The sequence below is a fragment of the Coffea arabica genome, chromosome 8c (assembly GCF_036785885.1).
Source record: "Coffea arabica cultivar ET-39 chromosome 8c, Coffea Arabica ET-39 HiFi, whole genome shotgun sequence".
Taxonomy (NCBI): Eukaryota; Viridiplantae; Streptophyta; class Magnoliopsida; order Gentianales; family Rubiaceae; genus Coffea; species Coffea arabica.
The window spans coordinates 1165105-1183730 of NC_092325.1; the positions used below are offsets into that span (position 1 = coordinate 1165105).

General features: G+C 37.4%; 2 protein-coding genes across 2 annotated transcripts; one reads left to right on the plus strand and one right to left on the minus strand.

Moving 5' to 3' along the window:
• Positions 1-1730: 1730 nt before the first annotated feature.
• Positions 1731-13207, minus strand: LOC113706776 (copper-transporting ATPase PAA2, chloroplastic). Its single transcript, XM_027228767.2, has 17 exons — positions 12461-13207; positions 12276-12353; positions 11412-11509; positions 11258-11311; positions 10819-10905; positions 10074-10238; positions 9418-9528; positions 8925-8993; positions 7716-7825; positions 7303-7408; positions 6908-6974; positions 6458-6537; positions 5789-6243; positions 4446-4620; positions 3473-3604; positions 2410-2560; positions 1731-1990 (listed from the first exon to the last, which is right to left on the minus strand). Exons 1-17 carry the CDS (start codon positions 13125-13127, stop codon positions 1878-1880), a joined length of 2718 nt encoding a protein of 905 aa, XP_027084568.2. The 5' UTR covers positions 13128-13207; the 3' UTR covers positions 1731-1877.
• A 1571-nt stretch (positions 13208-14778) lies between these two features.
• On the plus strand, positions 14779-18169 carry LOC113706288 (ylmG homolog protein 2, chloroplastic-like). Its single transcript, XM_027228157.2, has 3 exons — positions 14779-15168; positions 16766-16965; positions 17753-18169. Exons 1-3 carry the CDS (start codon positions 14833-14835, stop codon positions 18015-18017), a joined length of 801 nt encoding a protein of 266 aa, XP_027083958.1. The 5' UTR covers positions 14779-14832; the 3' UTR covers positions 18018-18169.
• The last annotated feature ends 457 nt before the right edge of the window (positions 18170-18626 follow it).

The window sequence follows — 18626 nt, forward strand, 5'->3', positions numbered from 1 at the left end:
CCGGCTAAATTTTGACGATGAAGAGTGCATTCCCCCCCCCCCCCCCCTAAATTTTGACGATGAAGAGTGCATTCCCCCCCCCCCCAACAAAAGATATTGGTCTTGCTTTGCTGCCGTCGCAGTGTAGTCTGTTTTTTGTGATATGACGTATATAAAGTAAAAAAAATATAATTAGAAAACGTGTTTATTGTACAAAGCAAACATTTGGACCATCCAAATATGTTTTCCAGAGGAACCCAGAATCTCGTCAGGGAATCACTGTGCTAAACTGGCATACATCTTTTGTTCGAGAAAAGATACTTTAGCGTTGCTTCGATGGTATAGTCTAGATTGTGTATGCTGTCGAGCTTAAACAGAGAAAAACTCAGGACGCTACTACCAGTCTAGATCTAGAGGAGCAGTTGTTGTTTTCCAAAAGTCATATTCCTTCTTCCAAATCTAACATGCATTTGGGACCCAATAATGCCAAGAGCCCGAAGTTTTTTTTTGTAGTATTACTGGAGATGAAAAAGGAGGAGGAGGAGGAGGAGGAGTTTGGGTTTTGAGCTAGTTTGAGAACGACGGGATCAAGCCAGGGACCCCAGTCTCACATGCAATGCGTTTTTGCATGAAAATGCCTCCAACAACATTTGTTCCCAATCACGTGTCTATTCAATGACTATCTATTTAAGGTTTCGTTACTTTTCTTGGTCCCATTTTCTTCTTGATTAGATAGATAAACAGCAAAACTGTGGCGAACAAAGCTGAAGTGAAACAGGTTTGAAGACACGACTCTCGATTCTAGTTTGTCTGGTGCAATCTGAAGAAGAAGAAGAGGAAGTTTTTAGGTCATGGGAGGAGAGAAGGATGAATGAATAGAGAGGAAAAAATAAAAATAAAAAAACAGTTTTTTTCACATCATCAGCAAGATATCCCGAAATGGTAAAATGGTGCGTTGTCCAAATTTGTCACTACGATCTGGCAATCACAATTTTGGAAGGCATTTATCACCTCGTGTCTTGGAATTTCTATCCAAGATACAGGAAAAGTTTCTTGTCAGGGACACTGACACATGTTTTGGTTTGATCAAGTTGCCTAACAAAGAAAAAAAAAAAAACTAAGAAGTAAATTTTTCGTAAAGTATGATCCCATTTAGATTGCTACTTTTAGAAATTTTTGTAGATTAATGTACTAGGATAACAATTTTTGAGATACAAAGATGATTAAAAAATATGTTTACGAAAAACGTAATTATTTTTCTTTAAAAAAGTTACAATTCAAACAAGCCCTTGAAGAGTTTCTTGTGGTTATTTTTCCTTTAAAAAAAAAAAAAACTCGCTTGACACTAAGGTAAAGTAAAAGTTATACATATTCCCTATGTCAATAATTGCATCTAACTTGAGCAAAAGGTTAAAAAATTTAGTCACCCTTGTACGAAAGCTAACCAGCCTGGCCTGCTACTGCATGATTGTACAATCGTCTATATATCAGAATGTGATGGTAACAGGATATTCACCCTTTGAACCAAACAAAAAAGAACTGAAGTACAATAATGTATTCCCATTTCCAATCCACAGCACTCTCATGTTTTCTACTTCTGTTTTTTCAGAGACACAAAGGGTATAAATTTGCATTTTATACCAATAGGGAAGCTTTCAGTTTAGTGGTTTTCACTTTTCACTCCCAGCCATTGAAGCATTGCCTAGTTCCTTCACTCCAAACTGTATACAATAGGAATTTTGATACGGATATTACTCGAGTGAATATGATCATTTTGTTGCTCGGAGATCATCTGTTATTTGATTGCAATCAGAACAAACAATTCCATGCTATACGGGATATTACATTACAAATTTCATGATTGAACAGATAGGCGAGGGAGGAGGAAGGTTCATCAATTAGACAGGTTTGTGAGTGTCGTCTGCCCTTTTCTCTTTCCTGTCAGACCGATGAAACTGAAGAAGCAATGAGTTTGTGACGACAAATATTGAGCTCAAAGCCATCAGCCCACCTGCAAAATGAAAATACCAGAAAATGAAATGGTGGTAAATTCCTTTGGAATTGCCCAAACAGATTCAATTTAAAGGTTCATGAGCAATGTATCTTTAGCATTCAGTTCAGTCACTCAAACTCTTAGTTCCTCGAACAAATGCTTGAAATGAAAATCTTCTATTTTCTTTCGAGACAGCTAAAGCCTGGTTTAAACCATTAGTGCACAGGGTGGTAGTTTACACGAGGGGAAAAGTAATAGCCAACTTATATTGTCATATCAGTTGCCCAATAAAGAATATAAGCCCAGTATAGAGAATGTGATTACTAGTACTATATGTTTAGCAATGTTCTTTGTGCACAAGTGGGAAAGCAAGGCAAGTTTAGTTCCTTTTACTAAACAGTGTCCTCAGAAACAACGAAGAGGAGTATTTTTCTTACCTGAAAGTGAAGGAGTCATGGCAAAATCAAAATTAGGAAGTAATACACCCGCTGCAATGGGGATTGCAATAATATTGTATGCAACTGCCCAAGACAAATTTTGATGAACTTTTGCCATTGTTGCGCGTGCAAGGTCAATTGCTTCTGCTACCTGCAACAAATTCCAGGTGGAATTAACATTGATAATCAAACTGTTCTACACAGAAATGACCATTCACAAAATAGAGAAGATGTCTCCCAAAATGACTTCATTATTAGTGAGACAAGAAGCTTTCATTTGTGCTTGGCTAAAAGGGTAAGCATGTAAACTTGGGATCGCACGTGAGACCACAAAAAATTTGATATATGAACTTTAAAAAAGGTAAGACAAACATGGTCAGAGATTCCAAGAAGAATTAATTTACTTTCCACGCATACACACGTCTCTATCTCAATTCCAAATTGTCAAATAACATAAAAATTTGGACCTCCTATCCACTCTTTTGTGCTGAAGATATTCTTCTTCTCGTTCTGCAATACATCTCTGGATAAAACCACTAAGATAATTTAAAGTTTTTGCGAAAAAAGGAAGTAAACTTCCTTATAAACGTCTCATAGTAAATTTCAGCATGCTGTGGGGCATTCGAGTTCGATTACATGCATTGCTAGCGTTTGATCAGAAAAACATTGAAGGAAGTGTCAGTTGAGTAATTTTAAGAATAACGGTCCACACAATCACAAAATTAAGGAGATGTAAGATAGCTAACTGATCATGCATCAATTTTCATAGAGTGCTTTAGAGTTACATAGCATCAATGCTTTTGAATCACACAATTTGTGCCCACTATTTTTTTTTTTGGTTGTTTTCGATAAAGTCTGCACCCATCGTTTTAAAAAAAAAGCGGAAGTTCATTTAATGAATAATAAGCATTAATCTTACACTTTTCCTCGTTAATTGACATAAACAATCGGCAAAGAGAATATACAAGTTTTACTAATTGAGTATGGACCATGGACCTGATATCAATAAAAAAAGGTATAAATAATGTTATTTTCAAAAAAAACAAAAAGAGAAAATGCATACCTGTGAAAGTTTGTTACCGAGAAGTATAATGGATGCAGCATTTGATGCAGCATTCTCTTGCTTCTCTATTTGCAAAGCAATTCCAACATCTGCAAGGGCTAGAGAGGGTGCATCGTTGATGCCATCGCCAACCTTCAAAAATACAAGTCAAGTCAAAGAAAGGTGCTAAAATTTCAAAACAACACAATGTGGTTGTTCTACTCCAGTATACAATCTTTTAATACTCCAACAAGGCCCAGTCATCATAAAGCCAGCAATTGCAACCAATTTGAATATTTGAGATTTGAGCATATGCTAATGTCTTGCAGACATAAAATTTACTTGGGTTAAACAAATAATTTATTCACCAAGAAAGGAAATAAGCAGTATAATGCTATTCCTACAAGAAACATCTGAAGCCTCCCAAAACATCTCTTCACAGGGTTACATACAAATTCTGTGATGTGATTTCCCTCAAAAGCACATGCTAATTAAATTATCATTGAAATTATTAAATGATGGAGCTTAGGTAGGAAGAAGACATCAACCGCAAGTTTCAATCTTGTATTTTCTCTTTTTTTATTTATTTTTTATTTAGATTTTTTGAATACATCATTTACTATAGCCTAGCAGGATGGGGAATGGGTGGGACTTGGATGCTGGCATGGTGGGTTTACCATTTTTGCCAATCCTGACATGAATCACATCAGTATGATCCTTCCACTACTTTTTGCTTTTTATTTTATTTACAATGCATCATTTACCTAGCCTAAAGGCAGCTGCTATTGCTGCTGCAATATGGTAGCAATGAGAGTTGGACCCAATATACTGCATAGCGTTAGAGTAGCTTTAGCTGTACCCAATTCAGTCTACCCTTGCTCCCTCCTTACTCAGAAGAGGAAAAAAACATAAACACATTTATCATGCCAAATTTGATGCTTATGACAGAATATAATTCCAAAAGATATATAAGCCCTCACTAATGGACAATTACCATTGCGACAGAGTGTCCAGAAGCTTGAAGACTGGAAATGACACCAGATTTCTGCTGGGGAGTCAAGGATGCATTGATAAATTCATTTTCTATGCCAACTGACTTGGCTACAGTTGCAACTGCCTCTTCCCTGTCACCTGATAGGAGGACTGTTCTTATTCCCCTCTGTTTGAGCCTGTCCAGAAGTACACAAGGAAAGTCCAGAAAATGAGCTGCAAGAGATCCATGTGCAACAGGCCCACAATGCAAGTGAGAGAAGGTTTTCTTTTTCTTTTCTTAGTCCAGAGCAGTTGGCAAAGAATTTTCTTTTGTGGATAGTCAACACGAAAGTGACAGAAAATTAAGCCAACAAGGGAGCAAGACTATAGTCTAAGGAGAACATTATCCTCATAAGGGGAACAGGTTGCAGAGGAACAAGAATGGAAAATCAGGTATTTCAAATGCTCATATGGTCATGATATTGATTACTGTGTATGGTATCTAGAAACTCCACAGCTTAGAAACATATCAAATTCTTAGCCAACTTAGAAGCAGTTGGCAAGGAATTTTATTTTGGTGGATACTCAAGAGCGTGTCAGATAGTATAAGCTGCACAGCATAACAATGCAACACAAAAGTGACAGAAAAATTAAGCCGACAAGGGAGCAATGCTATAGTCTAAGGAGAACATTATCCTCATTAGAGGAACAGGTTGCAGAGGAACAAGTATGGAAAATCAGGTATTTCAACTACTCGTTTGGTCATGAATTTGATTACTATGCATGATATCAAGAAACTCCACAACTTAGAGATGTATTAAATTCCTGCCTTCCAAGATCTAAATTACATTCTCTGCTAATAATTTTCATACGTGGACTCTGGCTGTGGACAAACTTCATTTTGTGGGGATTTGTAAGCTAAACTTCTTGTCCAAGAAGTGAGATTGACAAACTTCTGTTCATGATGCAGGAGCAAAATTATATGTCAACTATATAACACTGCAGAAAGATAAAAGCAGGAAAGGGTATGAAAAGTGCATTTCTTCATCATTTGATAAGAATAGAAGGTATTTAAAAGCCACATAACACGGCTGTACTTCGAAGGAAACCAAAATTTAAAAGCTAGAAACCAGGGAGCACCATTTGATCGAAATCATTGATCAAGAAAATGTGCCTAAAAGTACCTAAACCTTTCTGCACATTATTTGTCAACCTTTCTGCAGATTATTTGTCAGGACTATCAGACAAGGTCAACTCCCTAAGACAGGTCATTAAAAAAAAAAAGACCTTTCTGCAGATTATTTGTCAGGATTATCACACAAGGTCAACTCCCTAAGACAGGTTATTAAAAAAAAAAGGAGGTACCCGAGCATTGTCGATTTGGCATCACTACGTAAACTGTCAGATATTCCAATGGCACCAATAATACCCTCTCCTTCCCGTCCAACATAGACAGCTGTTATTGAATGAACTGATGATGAACTGTTCATTGATGATTGACGCATCACAGACTCCTCCAGAATCTTCAGATGAGAGGGGTCTGTTTTCTGCTGGAAACGTTCATGAACCCAACTCAAAGTCCCAACTGCAACTAGAAGCCCATCTACTTCTGCTAATGTCCCAAAACCAGGTTCAGCTATTTGTCCACGTGTGGGGGGAAGATCTAAGTTTAATGATTCTGCTCTGGTTAAAATAGCTTTTGCAATCGGATGAGAGGCTGTTTTTTCCACTGCAGCAGCCATCCGAAGGATTTCTGACTCTCCATGGCTCAGGGAAGCAACACCAGAGACAGCAGGTTTACCTTCTGTCAGAGTTCCTGTCTGAAAGTTAAAAAGGCATATCAAAGTTAAAAGAGTCAACACCAGCATAAAGTACTTAGAAAACTTTTTTTTTTTTTTTTTGCTTCTAAGAGGAGTACAGCATACTAATTTTCTCAAGATCTAACAGGCTCTCCATCCACATGTATGAAAAAAAATAAAAATTAAGCATACAAAAGCACCACTTCCATAATGCTTCAGAAAACTTTTCACGTACTTTGTCCAAGGTGATATGGTCAATGCCAGCCAAGCGCTCCAGCACATCTCCTCCTCTAATAAGAAGTCCCTGTTTTGCTCCTATTCAGTCATAGATGGAACAAAAGTAAGTTTGTCATGAACAGTACATGTGAAGATCTGAAGGTAAATTTTTAGATGTGTTCAATTGAAAGCATTAAAAGGTCAGCCAATTGAGATGAAAATTTGGCATTTTCATCTTCATCATATAGACCATAAATACGAAACTGTCATTACCTTGGAGGAGGCTAATATCTTCCTATAATCCTGACGACCCTTTTTTACCTCCAGCAGGGAGAGATTATTTATTTATTTATTTATTTATTTTTGGTGTAGAGGTTGTGGAGGGGGAGTGGTGAGTTGGGGTTATTTGGTTGCCCCAGTTATGCATCTAAATAACAGGACGAAGTAAGAGCAAGCTCAAGTGAAGTACCAAGAGAGGTGCCAACTAGTATCGCAGTTGGTGTAGCAAGACCTAGAGCACATGGGCAGGAGACAACCTGGAGAAAAGAACATGTAGCCAATTAATCTGAATTTATGCAACAAATTCATTTTGATCAATCGCAAATAGAGGAAAACTTCAGTGTTTGACACGAAAAACTAAAACATACACACAGAAATCATCTGAGAATCTGGGTAAATTATGTGCATCAGCGGCAATGGTAGAACACAGTTCTTGCAAGGAACAAGGCCACCCACGGTAACAAAGCAAAAATAAAAGGGAATATACATAACCAGGAAAAGATCCCACTTCTTACAGAAGGACAGGTACTCTAAGCTTGGACAGGTCATTACTCTTGAAAGGTTAATCGTTCGAGTGTAACTCACCAAGACATCCACAGAAAGCTTCAAACTAAGGAGCAAAGGATTTCCCTCAGGCCCCGCAACATCATTCAGCAATACATCGGGGAAAGCGTGTGTCCCAATATAGTTCCTTATACAATATAGCCAGCAAATATCAATTAAAGCATAAAAGACCTTATTTGTAAGTTCAATTAAAGTTCAAACTAGAAAGAATTAGTAGATAACAACAAAAGGAGCAAAACACTTGAAGCATAATACCACTACGAAGGAATGGAGGAACCCATGAGTAGTAACATGATGCAGTGATTCCGCTACTGCATCATGTTACTACCCTTACATCCTTCTGAGAGCCATTCCAATGACTTCTCAATGACATTTTACTCTTTGCATGCTATCAGCTTTAGAAGTAAGTGAACTGCAAGAGGTAATAGCCTTACCAAAAAGCAAATGTTGCAGCTGATAAAGTCATTACAGTGTACACAAATGGTCCAGCAATTGAATCTGCTAGCCGTTGAATAGGTGCTTCACGGCCCTGCGCATCTTCAACCTGGAGGAGCGAGGATACGGACATAAGTTCAATCTTGAACCCATCTAGGTAATGTTCACACAAAAGCCCAAGACATGAAACAAGCAAAGGACTATCCTTGAAAATAGAGACAATAGTATGCCTAGCTACCGTGCATCCAATATTAACAGGGGACTTCCAGCTCAGATATTACACTGGGACAAACGCTAACAATCACTGGAACAACATCCTCAAGCTTTTGTCAATGGCACCAACCCCCAAGTTCCAAACTGTCAATATTGTATCAAATGTGAGACAAACACCCAATATCTTAGCATCATGCGCATTAAAGACGTGGACTTGTGACTTAAGTATCACAACATGCAGAGACTGCGAAGTGGTTCTTGTATGCCATATGCAAGTTTGCACTAGCTCAACAACTTCTGGAGTTCAACAAAAATTGGCACCAAGCTGCAGAGTACTTCAACTGACAAAAGCTAAGTAGTAGGCTAGATCGAGAGTGAATGAAACAGAGATATTCCCTGGAAGCCTACAAATTACACAATTCCAACTCGCTGCTTCTCACATTTGAAGCTACTAAAATTGCAGTGCCCTTATGGAAAAGAGAAGTTCTGAAGACTCAGTATGTTGCAATCCTTGTTTTCCCCTTTCCCATTTTGTGTCACTTGAGTGGGCGGCAATATGAATCAATATCCCACCCTAGACCAGCCAACAAAAAGTCAACCATTTGGTCGCATGTGACTTGGCCAAGATACAAATCAAGCACTTCTTTTCTTATGGTTCCAGAGGCGGCATTCTTGAATGAAGTCTATCCGAACTGAATTAGCACTTCTCAGGTCAGAACCCATTCTAGACCAGCCAACCATAAGTACGGTGTATGGATACAGGCTGTTACTTGAATGATTCCAATAAGCTCATTTTTTTACCAAACTTTTCACTATTAAGTCCTCTTACATAAAAACCCCCCGCGGGGGGGGGGGGAATATATTGTACACAAGAAGCAAATTTTAGCAAATTATCAAACAATTAACCAAGAATTCATGCAATATCAGCAATTGCTGAAGCTGAAGGAAGCAGTTAAATGCGGCAATGATTATCATAAAAGCAGCATATTACTCACCATGGTAACAATCTTGGTTATTGTTGAATTAGAACCTGTAGTGGTTGCCTGTATCCTTAAAGGACCATCCTGAATAGCAATACTATAATTATTTTCAATCAAAGACTAAATCGATAATGAGAAGACTGTGTCATAAATGCTTCTAGAACAATTTCTTTCCCTAGTATATATCCAGGTAACTTCCTAGCAACAGTACTAAAGTAGGTTATAGCGAATCATGTGAAGAAACATGAACATTTTCGATGTTCGGTTCCTTTGACTCAAATAAAGCTCATATATTGGAATGAAAAAATCAAGAGACAAATTAAAGCTCATGCTTCATATTGAAAAAAATACCACAGGTAATGGGACCTTACATACAGCCTCAGCCAATTTTTACTTGACGAAAATCACATCTTATTTTGATGAAGGCAAACAAAAATTCTTTTGAGTCAATAAGAAAAACAGAAAAGATTCGTGTTAGTAGGTTCTCTATATCTTCAAAAGCACTTACCCAATTTATAGTTCCAGCGGAGACCAGAAGACCCTTTTCCTTGAATACTGGAAGAGATTCACCAGTGAGCATGGATTCATCCACAACACTTCGCCCTGCAAGTACTTTCCCCTGTATATACAATTTGAGATTTTCAATCAATATGTGCAGAATGTCAAATTAGCATGCATGACAAGAAAGGGGAGCTTTAACCTGACATCTCAAAAGGCAAAACATGAAAAGAGGCAATCAGTTGCAATTCTGCATATTTCTTACGGAAATCAAATGCAAATAAACCTTTTCTATTATTTTATGGTCTGATACTCTTGAAAGAGAATATGGCATGGAGAGAAAAGGTTATGCAGATTCAACAATCCAGGCAGTCAACTTGCCCAATCCTCCTTGAGGTTGATTACAAGTATCAGACAACTGGATTAAATTAAAACCAATTCATAAACAACTACTACTTATTGCTTGGCTTCATATGTTCTTCATATTAAATACACACACACACAGTTTTCTTGCATTACAGGTGACCAAAATTTCTAAGTGTACAAAGTTTAATAAGAAATCACACCATTCATAAAAGGGTGCTTGCATATGTGATAGAAACCATTTGAGGTGGTATGAAATTCTAAAGTGGCAAAAACTCAACACAGAAACCAGAATTTACTTACATCCACTGGAATTGTTTCTCCAGGCAAAACCAGCACTGAGTCTCCAATTTTGATGTCATCAGTGGGAACTTCGATACACATTGCTCCAGTGCAGAGCACACTATCATCAGCAGACTCACTTCCAGAGGGAGCAATCACAAGGCGAGATTGAGTTGATACGAGTGACTGAACAAAAACTGACTGATCAGGAAAACTTCAAGAAAAAATGAATATTCAAGTTTAGAAGTTGAAGTCAATCCAATATTCAGGATTTGATTTTCCTGAAATATGAATTGTCTATCATTACAATTCAATAAAGCATGACATGGTCTTTCTAGTTTGTTGTGTACGTTTATTAATTATACAAAGCCCTGTGCATCTAAATCTCCATGCCCACTCTAAGGAAACTAGTGTCCCACTGTGATTTTAACTTCTGATGCTAAAACTCACACTTCTACTATGCATAAGTACTGTGATTGCAACAGCGAAGCTGGGTCTATAGAGTGTAACTTATATCCAGTCAGATGCTATGAGGATACGCATATGTAAAATGTCAGTTTCAGAGTGTTAGTCTCCTTCATCAGTGGTTAGTGAAGGAAAACATCAACATGTATTTTCCCACACATAATGCACTAGCATCATTTCGCATCAAGGATTCTACTCACTTAAAACATACGATTTTCAGGATGACTTTCTTTATGGAAATTCTCATAAGCATCATGTAGTGGCAAGAAATTTTGGTTATCTGAACCAAAGCATAGCATACCAGTAGCTCGTTCATGTCACTTGATGCCCTGATCCTCGCCCTTTCTTCTAAAGAGCGTCCCAATAGTACAAAACCAAGAAGCATGACCTGATTACTAAAAAATAACAAGGTTGACTGAGAAATTTAAACAAAAAGATCAAATGGGAAAATATCATGGGGCACTACTGCTAATTAAGGTTATTTAGCCAGGAAAATATCTAGGTTCAATGCTTCTTAATAATTATCTAGTGTTTTTGTCTGCACAGACATCAGAGGAGACATATAAGCTAGAATTCCTCTATGACCAGAATCTGAAATTCTGGATACTAATCAGTCCTCAAACTAGCAAAGTCTTCTGAAAATCAGACTGAGGCAATGAACTTAAATGATTAGACAAAAATAAGTACATATCAAAGATATTCTTAAAGGAGAAGAAAAGGAAAGAGACAACAAAACAAACCGGTTCATCAAAAAATGATGCATCCCATTCTAGTTCAGGGTTAAGTAGTGAGACCTGCAAAAAAGAAGAGCTTGTGAGATGTAGACAAATAATGAATAAAATCGACACTAGTTCTCTTTGAAGAACTTCAGACAGGCAACGACTAGATTCTTACCATGCTCATGGCAAATGCAGCAATAGATCCAAAACCAACAAGAGAGTTCATATTGGGCGATCCCTTTCTAAATGCTCTCAAACCATCAAAAAGCAAGTCTGACACAGAATTTCATCAATAGTGAAGTGAATAAATTGGAGTTCTGAAGAACTACTAACAAGCCAACAATTTGTACCCCAAAAAAAAAAAATTTGTAGACATTGAGAACAAGGATCATACTTAAGCAATGAAATTCCGATTGATATTCAGGCAAAGATTGTTTGAAATCTTGTTTAGGTCCACAAGACAATGATTGTATTACTAGATTCTATTGATGAAGATTAACAAATCATAGAGGAGTCATGTCCAAGGTCCAAGAAAGATTCTTTCAATCTAAATAACATTAAAAAACAATAGAATGTGATCTCCGTGGTCCTATACTTTAATGTACACCTTGTTTCTCATAGCACTCTTAATTTAAAATTTACTACGGCTGTGTTTGGTTCTTTACCAGAACTGGAATTGAGTTAAAATTTAGAACTGCAACATGTAGCATTGTAGCTTAATGTGAATATTCCATGATTCCAAATTCAATATAATTTTTACTGTGAGAGAGAACCAACAAAGAAAGCCTAAATAAATTCAATAACTCGAACATGACCAATTTCACAAATGATCACACTGTGTAAAGAAAATGAAAAGAACGTCTAAATTTCTGTGTCCAAAGAAAGCGCCATGGTGAGAGAAATTTCAATTAAGATTAAAATGCAACAAATGGACAATCAAACCAAAAACTGAAAACAACACAAAAAGACAAGTGGCATTGACAGCTTTAATAAGGAAAAGAAAGATTCGGGAAGCTAAAAGAGAATTAAATGCACTAACCTCGTCCAGGTCCCAATAAAGCTCCCAATGCCAAACCACATTTGACGTAAGAATTATGCAACACCTCAAAAACAGACCCTGTTCCACATTCTCAACATCAAAAGCTCGACTTTTTTCAAGCATCTGCTTGCAATATTTAACGATTGCAAAATAAAAAGACAGAAATTTGAAAAATTTGCTCTTACCATGAGCAACATGAATGCCCAGGGAGTGCAATATGTGCGAAGCGTGGGCTCCACAGCACAAAGCCACCAGCGTCCAAGCAAACGCCACCCGATTTCTCGATTCCAGAAGCAAAGCCTCTTTCCTGGCCACCATCTCTCTCCATTTCTTCACCTTCTCTTGAATTCCCAGCCCCGACTCCCTCATCTTCGTCGGGAATCCACACTGCGTCAGCTTCTCAGCGAACTCCTCCCCGGCCGGCAGCTCCGCCGCCTTCTTCAACTTGATCGCGGCCGTCTCGGTCAACATGTTGACCACGACGGAGTCAACACGGTCATCGGATGACAGAATTGACTTGACGCGTGACACGCACGCCCCGCACATCATCCCCGTGACATCGAGGAGCACCGTCGAGTTGGGCTCTCCGTCTCCGTCTGGCCCGACGCTCTCCGTCAACGGAGCCTTGAAGTCGACGGCCTTGGCGAAAACAGAGAGAGTAGAACGGCGTCGGTTGGGGAAATTGTGAGAGAGCAGCTTAAAAGGATGCTGAGACGCAGCATTGCGACGCCGTTTCTGAAGGAGTGGAATGCAGGAGCTACTAGAGCAGGAGGAGGAGTAGCGGTAAGAAGGGTGCGGAGGGAGTGAGAGAGGGAAGCAGAGAAGATCGGCAGCTGAAGCTGACGTCATCATTGTCCGAAAACCAGACGAGGAAATGAATGAATGGAAGAAAGAGCTGAGAGAAAGAAATCAGAAATTTGAAGGCGTGAATTAGATCACTATTAAAAATTAATCCAAGTGTTTAATAGCCAGATGGGAGAGAGAGTGTGTTTTTCTTTGACAACTTTTCATGGTCAAGATTGAATAATTTTTTTTTTAATATCAAAATTTGGATGAATTCAATTTCAGTCACCATTACAAGTCAGTCAGGACATATCTTTCGTATCATAAATCGTTTAAAAAGGTTCTCGCAGATAGTTTATCAACACAGTTCTCGCTTCAGCAGTAGAATTCAGATGATTTTTTGTGAAAAAGTGCTTCATTCTGGCAAATTAAATCAACTTATGTTAGTTAAAGTAGATAATATAATACTAATACAAAAATAAATGTGTTTTAGAGTGGATAATATCATACTAATACAAAATGAGTTTTGATGAGTAGGATGGCATGATTAACACGTGAACAAAATTGTGGTGGAAAGGAATTAAATATAGAAAAAATAAATGATGGACAGAAATGGTTGGTGGTGACTGGAGGTCAATGGTGGCAGGTGGAAAAAATGGCGTGGTGGTTTTTTGGAATCCAAAAAAGTGCGGGTCCTTATTCCATAAAAAAATGTGTAACCCCTTTTTAAATTTTTTTTTTGTTGATAGCCTCTTTTTTTTTTTTTTTATTTCTTTAAAGTGTTAGTTAAGTTGTGAAGGGCATAAAATTCACGCTTTTATACATAAATTTAAAAAAAAAAAGAAATGCAAAATTCACTTGTACAACAAAATGATACAACTGTACATCAAAACATGTTCCCCCAAGTTCGATTTTCTTTCTAGGATCAATCGCAAATCTTTAAATGCAAAGATTGCAAATCTCATTTTCTCGACTTCTTTGGTTGATCGATTATATCGATTAGTATTTAGAGACGCTGCAAATCTCATTGTAAAGCGTTCCGTAAAACTGTAGCGCGTTTGATAAAATTGAAGTTTGAAAACTGAAATTGAATCCATTAAATTATTGAATTGTTAAATATTAAATCTAATATATTTGGGTGTATGTCACACGTTCAGTGATAAGTGAATAGCTTATCACTTTTTTTTTAGAACAAGTTTTGTTTAGAAAATTCAGTGCTACTTTAATTAATTCAGATGTTCAATTTTTTGTTATTAAACGCGTCTAAACATGTTAAGATTTGTATTCATTAAATTAAGTGCTAAATTGAGTTATCAAACAAGGGCCTCAGTATCTATTTTTGAATATCTTACTTGAATTGTCAATTATTATTTGTATATATTATCAACACATTTTTTGATTTTCTTTTATTTTACATACGTCATATCAAAAAAATGTGCTACAATATATTTTTTTTTTCAAAAAATTTTCCCGTACAATCTACTATCCAAACATACTAACTATATATGTATTAGACTGCAATTGGCATTGGTTAAGACAGAGGCCCGGGTTCCCATTTGAAGAACGAAACACGGCCCACTTTCAGCTGGTCTGCTTCTCCAAAAGCGTAACGTACAGCATCCGATAAATACCACGCCTTCTTGCATAGCAGTAAAGCGGCGGATCAATGCGACGCCGTCCGGACTCGCCCATTTCTACAGACAACAGCCTACCCCATCACCTTATCTTCTAAAGCTCAAATTCCACATTTTTCAGTGCAAAAGAAGAAAAAGGTATGGCTTCTTCTTCTTCTTCTTCGGACAATCCATTGTCAAAAGATACAATGTCGAAGGAAGAAGAAAGATTTGCAACGAAAAAATCCACCCCAAATTGTCTAACATTACTACCCTTTTCAGCTCCCCCGCATTTCAGGCAACCGGCTCCTCCACATTTGAAGCCAAACCTACAGTTACTAAAAGTAGCAGCGTCCCACGTTGCCACTCAACTCCATGATTCCATTCTCATATCTGCTGATAAATTCCTCAGCATGCTGCATGGTTTAGCTTCACAGAATCCCCTTCTCTGCAGACTTCTATCGTTTTCTTCTCATCTCCAAAGTTTCAGCTCTCAGGTATGTGTTCCATATTTTTCGTCTGTTCTTTTTTCACATTGTAAATTTGTCAATAGAAGCATTTGAGTGTAGGAAATAATAACTGTTTGTTGGCTTTCGTCATTGGGTTATTGGAGAAAAAGTTGCATAAAACTAAATGAAAAGATTCAAACTTTAGTCTGAATGGTCGGTTGCAAGGCAGGATTTTCGCAAGAGCATGAACATTTGATTTTTGTCAACAGCAGGAATATTTGATGTGGGTTGCTTTTGTTTTTCTTTTTTCTTTTTTTTTTTTGTTTGTGTTTTATGTAGTTTACTTATTTGGCATGCGTTCTTTGTTCTTGAAAATATGTGGATTAAGCATGATGGGGTAGATTGGTTGACTGAGCTTTTAGGGCAGTGTAGATTATGCAAAATCGTATTACTTAGGATGGCTAGATGATGAAATTTATGGTGGGATTTAAATTTGGAATATCAGAGGGCTAAGAGAAAGTTGAGAAAGACACGAGTAAGTTTTGGTCCACATTACGTTGAGATTCATCAGTAATTCTCGATACCCAAAAAGAAAAAAAAAAGAGACTTTTCATCCCCCTTCTACCTGCCTGCCCCGCTTGCCCCTCCCATCAGCCACTCCCTCCTCTCCTTTAATCCAAACGTGTCTCCCCTCTCAGCAATACATTCCACAAAAGAGCATTCCTCTTGAGCATTTTTCTCTGACTTGTTTGATGAGGTTTTATTTTGATTAATGTTGTCATAGTCATAACAAGTGATTCAAAGGACAAATTAATGAAAACACTGGAGAAAGAATAGTAGTCAGAGGATGAATGAATACAATGTTGAGAAGAAGAAGGATCGGAGAGGGATTTTTTGTGACTTCTTTATGCCTATGAAGCATGATTTCTTCGTTGCGCAATAGAAAAACGAACAGCCCTTAGTTTCTGGTATATAGTAGTAGTGTTAATAATCAGAGCTCAGAATGCAGTTCATATTGTTCTTATATTGTTGCCTCTTTGGGAAAGCCGAAAGAGAAAGACGGAAAACGAGAAGAAGGGTATGAAAAATTGAATCTGGAGAAGACAGAGGAAGCGATCAAAGTGTGCCTGTTTTAAGGAGAAGAGGATTTTGGTAACATTGACTTCCCTAGTTTAGGAAGACAAATAGAAGGACCAATAATTAATGTAAATTGGATCAGAAACCTCTGTTATCTAATCCTTTATCAGTTGGATGGGAATGCAGACTGACTTATTTGTGTTCTGTGTCCAGGCATTAGATGTATGATTTTAGCCTTAACATGTAACAAATGTCAAGGCTAAAAAGGAATCAGATGAACATAATTTTGTCTGACTAACAAGATACTTTCCCTCTTTGTACTGCTTGAAATATTTATTACTAGAGTAGATAGTTTGAACGACATATTTTAACAATAACGGCTTGTGCAGTTACTTGGTGTATAAAAAGTCCTGCTTCAAGATTCAGTCAAGCACGTTTTAAAATATCTGTGTTTGTTATTAACGTTTTTGTGTTCTTTAACCCTTTCAATGCATTGGAAAATGTCATTGATAGAGGAGTATCTTTGTGGCCACTGAACTTGTGCACCTGATTCTACTTTACCTTACAGATGCGGTGCAGAAACTATGGACATTTGGATGCCCAGTCCAACCATAACTTTGCAGCCATCTTACCTGGCGATTCGGTTGCTGGAATTGTGGTTACTAATGGGATTCTGAATTTCCTGAACATCTATAATACATTATTAATTGTTAGGCTTGTTTTGACCTGGTTTCCTAATGCTCCTCCAGCCGTTGTTAGCCCCTTGAGGTTTGTCTTACTATTTTACTTCTTCTGAATGCTTTTAAGCTTATTTCACATATTGGACATCATACTCTTGGTGCATCACATGTTGGATTATAAGTATTAAAAACAACTATGTCATAATCTGAATTCTTAAACTTCATGCCAGTATCTCTGGTAAATTTTTGTTGAAATATGGTACAATTTGCACATGCCTGTGATTGTTTTTCCTTTGAGTTCATTATCTCTGGAAACTGATATGTGGCTTAATTCTGGATGAAAGAAAATCATTTGGCTCATATACGTGTAGCATAACATAGATAAAGTAACAACTTGAATGTTGATCTAGTCCTTGCTAGAGGTATCCAATATTTCATTTGGAGGACCATTGGAAGTGCGACAAGAAAATATTAAGTAGTTAAGGTTCATTAGTTGACTCAAAGGGTCTAACAAAATGTTGTCTTTTCTTCTTGACTTGTACAATGACTATAGTCCCTTTTTTCCCCTTAAAATAACATCTATAAGCATTTGAAGCGCTTATGGGTGTGAACCATGTGAATACTGCTGCAGAGGCAGATCATGAGATTTAGTAATTACTGCTTAGTGATTTCTTCCCCTCTTGAACAAGGAGCAAAAGTATCTTTGATCTGTAATGTGCAGAATGGCCTTCTTGTACTTTTTTAGTGTCTACTTACAAACTTTTTGTGGTACTATTGTATCCATCCAATTGTATGACAAAATGTGAATCATGCCTCTTGTGAACATTATAAATCAATTTGAGCACGTTGTCTTGACAATTGCTTATTTCTTTCAGCACCATATGTGATCCCTACTTGAACATATTTCGTGGGATAATTCCACCACTTGGAGGAACTCTGGACCTTTCACCTATATTAGCATTCATTGTTCTGAATGCTTTTACCAGTACAGCTGCCGCACTTCCAGCTGAACTTCCCCCTACAGGAGTTTCTGAACGTCTGCCATCTCGCACAACAGTATCACCCTTTACGACATCACAGAGGAAATGGATCAGAAGACTTTCCGGTGTTGAGTCAAAAAACTCGTCTGGTGAAAATTAAATCAATTCATTGGGCCTCAATTGATTCTGTCCTGTTACAAGAGGAGTCGTGCTGTAGGATACTTTTATTTTGCTTAATATTCATGTATAAGGTACAAGAAATCCTTGACTTTCACGCTCAGAAATGTAAATTTGCTTAGATGCATCAGATTATTCTCTCCTGTGTTCATCATGCCACTTTGAGCTTCCAAAAACATTTTCAATGATCTGGCAAACTGCCCAATTTCAACCTGTGCTAGGTCCTTTAGCTACAAGGAAGTACATTCTCTCACAATTTGTTCTGACCACTTTTGAAAGCAATTCTTTCGCTACTTGATGGCTAATGGTGTCAGACTTGTGCTAGTGCTTATAACTCTGTACTACTTTGCCAAATATATGGTACCTTCTTTTGCCCTGTGATTGTGATTATTTCTGTAATTGTATGCATTTTGGTTGTTGACTAAAGATAGAGCAAACATGAAAGTGTTAGATAATAGCAATCGCAGAAATGCTATTATAGTAATAAAAAGGGAGGGTTATTATCCTTTTTCATTTCCATTTTGAGCATTTGTTGGTGTTCAGTTAGGTCTTATGCATGCCCGGGATTCTTGAATGGCAAGAGAATCATCCC

Coding starts and splice junctions, on each gene's coding strand:
- LOC113706776 (XM_027228767.2), bottom strand. CDS start 13,127: ATGATGACGTCAGCTTCAGCTGCCGATCTTCTCTGCTTCCCTCTCTCA. Junction 6,244..6,457: donor ACCATATCACCTTGGACAAA/GTACGTGAAAAG, acceptor TTTAACTTTCAG/ACAGGAACTCTGACAGAAGG. Junction 3,605..4,445: donor CTGGACACTCTGTCGCAATG/GTAATTGTCCAT, acceptor GTATTTTTGAAG/GTTGGCGATGGCATCAACGA.
- LOC113706288 (XM_027228157.2), top strand. CDS start 14,833: ATGGCTTCTTCTTCTTCTTCTTCGGACAATCCATTGTCAAAAGATACA. Junction 15,169..16,765: donor TCCAAAGTTTCAGCTCTCAG/GTATGTGTTCCA, acceptor TTTACCTTACAG/ATGCGGTGCAGAAACTATGG. Junction 16,966..17,752: donor GCCGTTGTTAGCCCCTTGAG/GTTTGTCTTACT, acceptor TATTTCTTTCAG/CACCATATGTGATCCCTACT.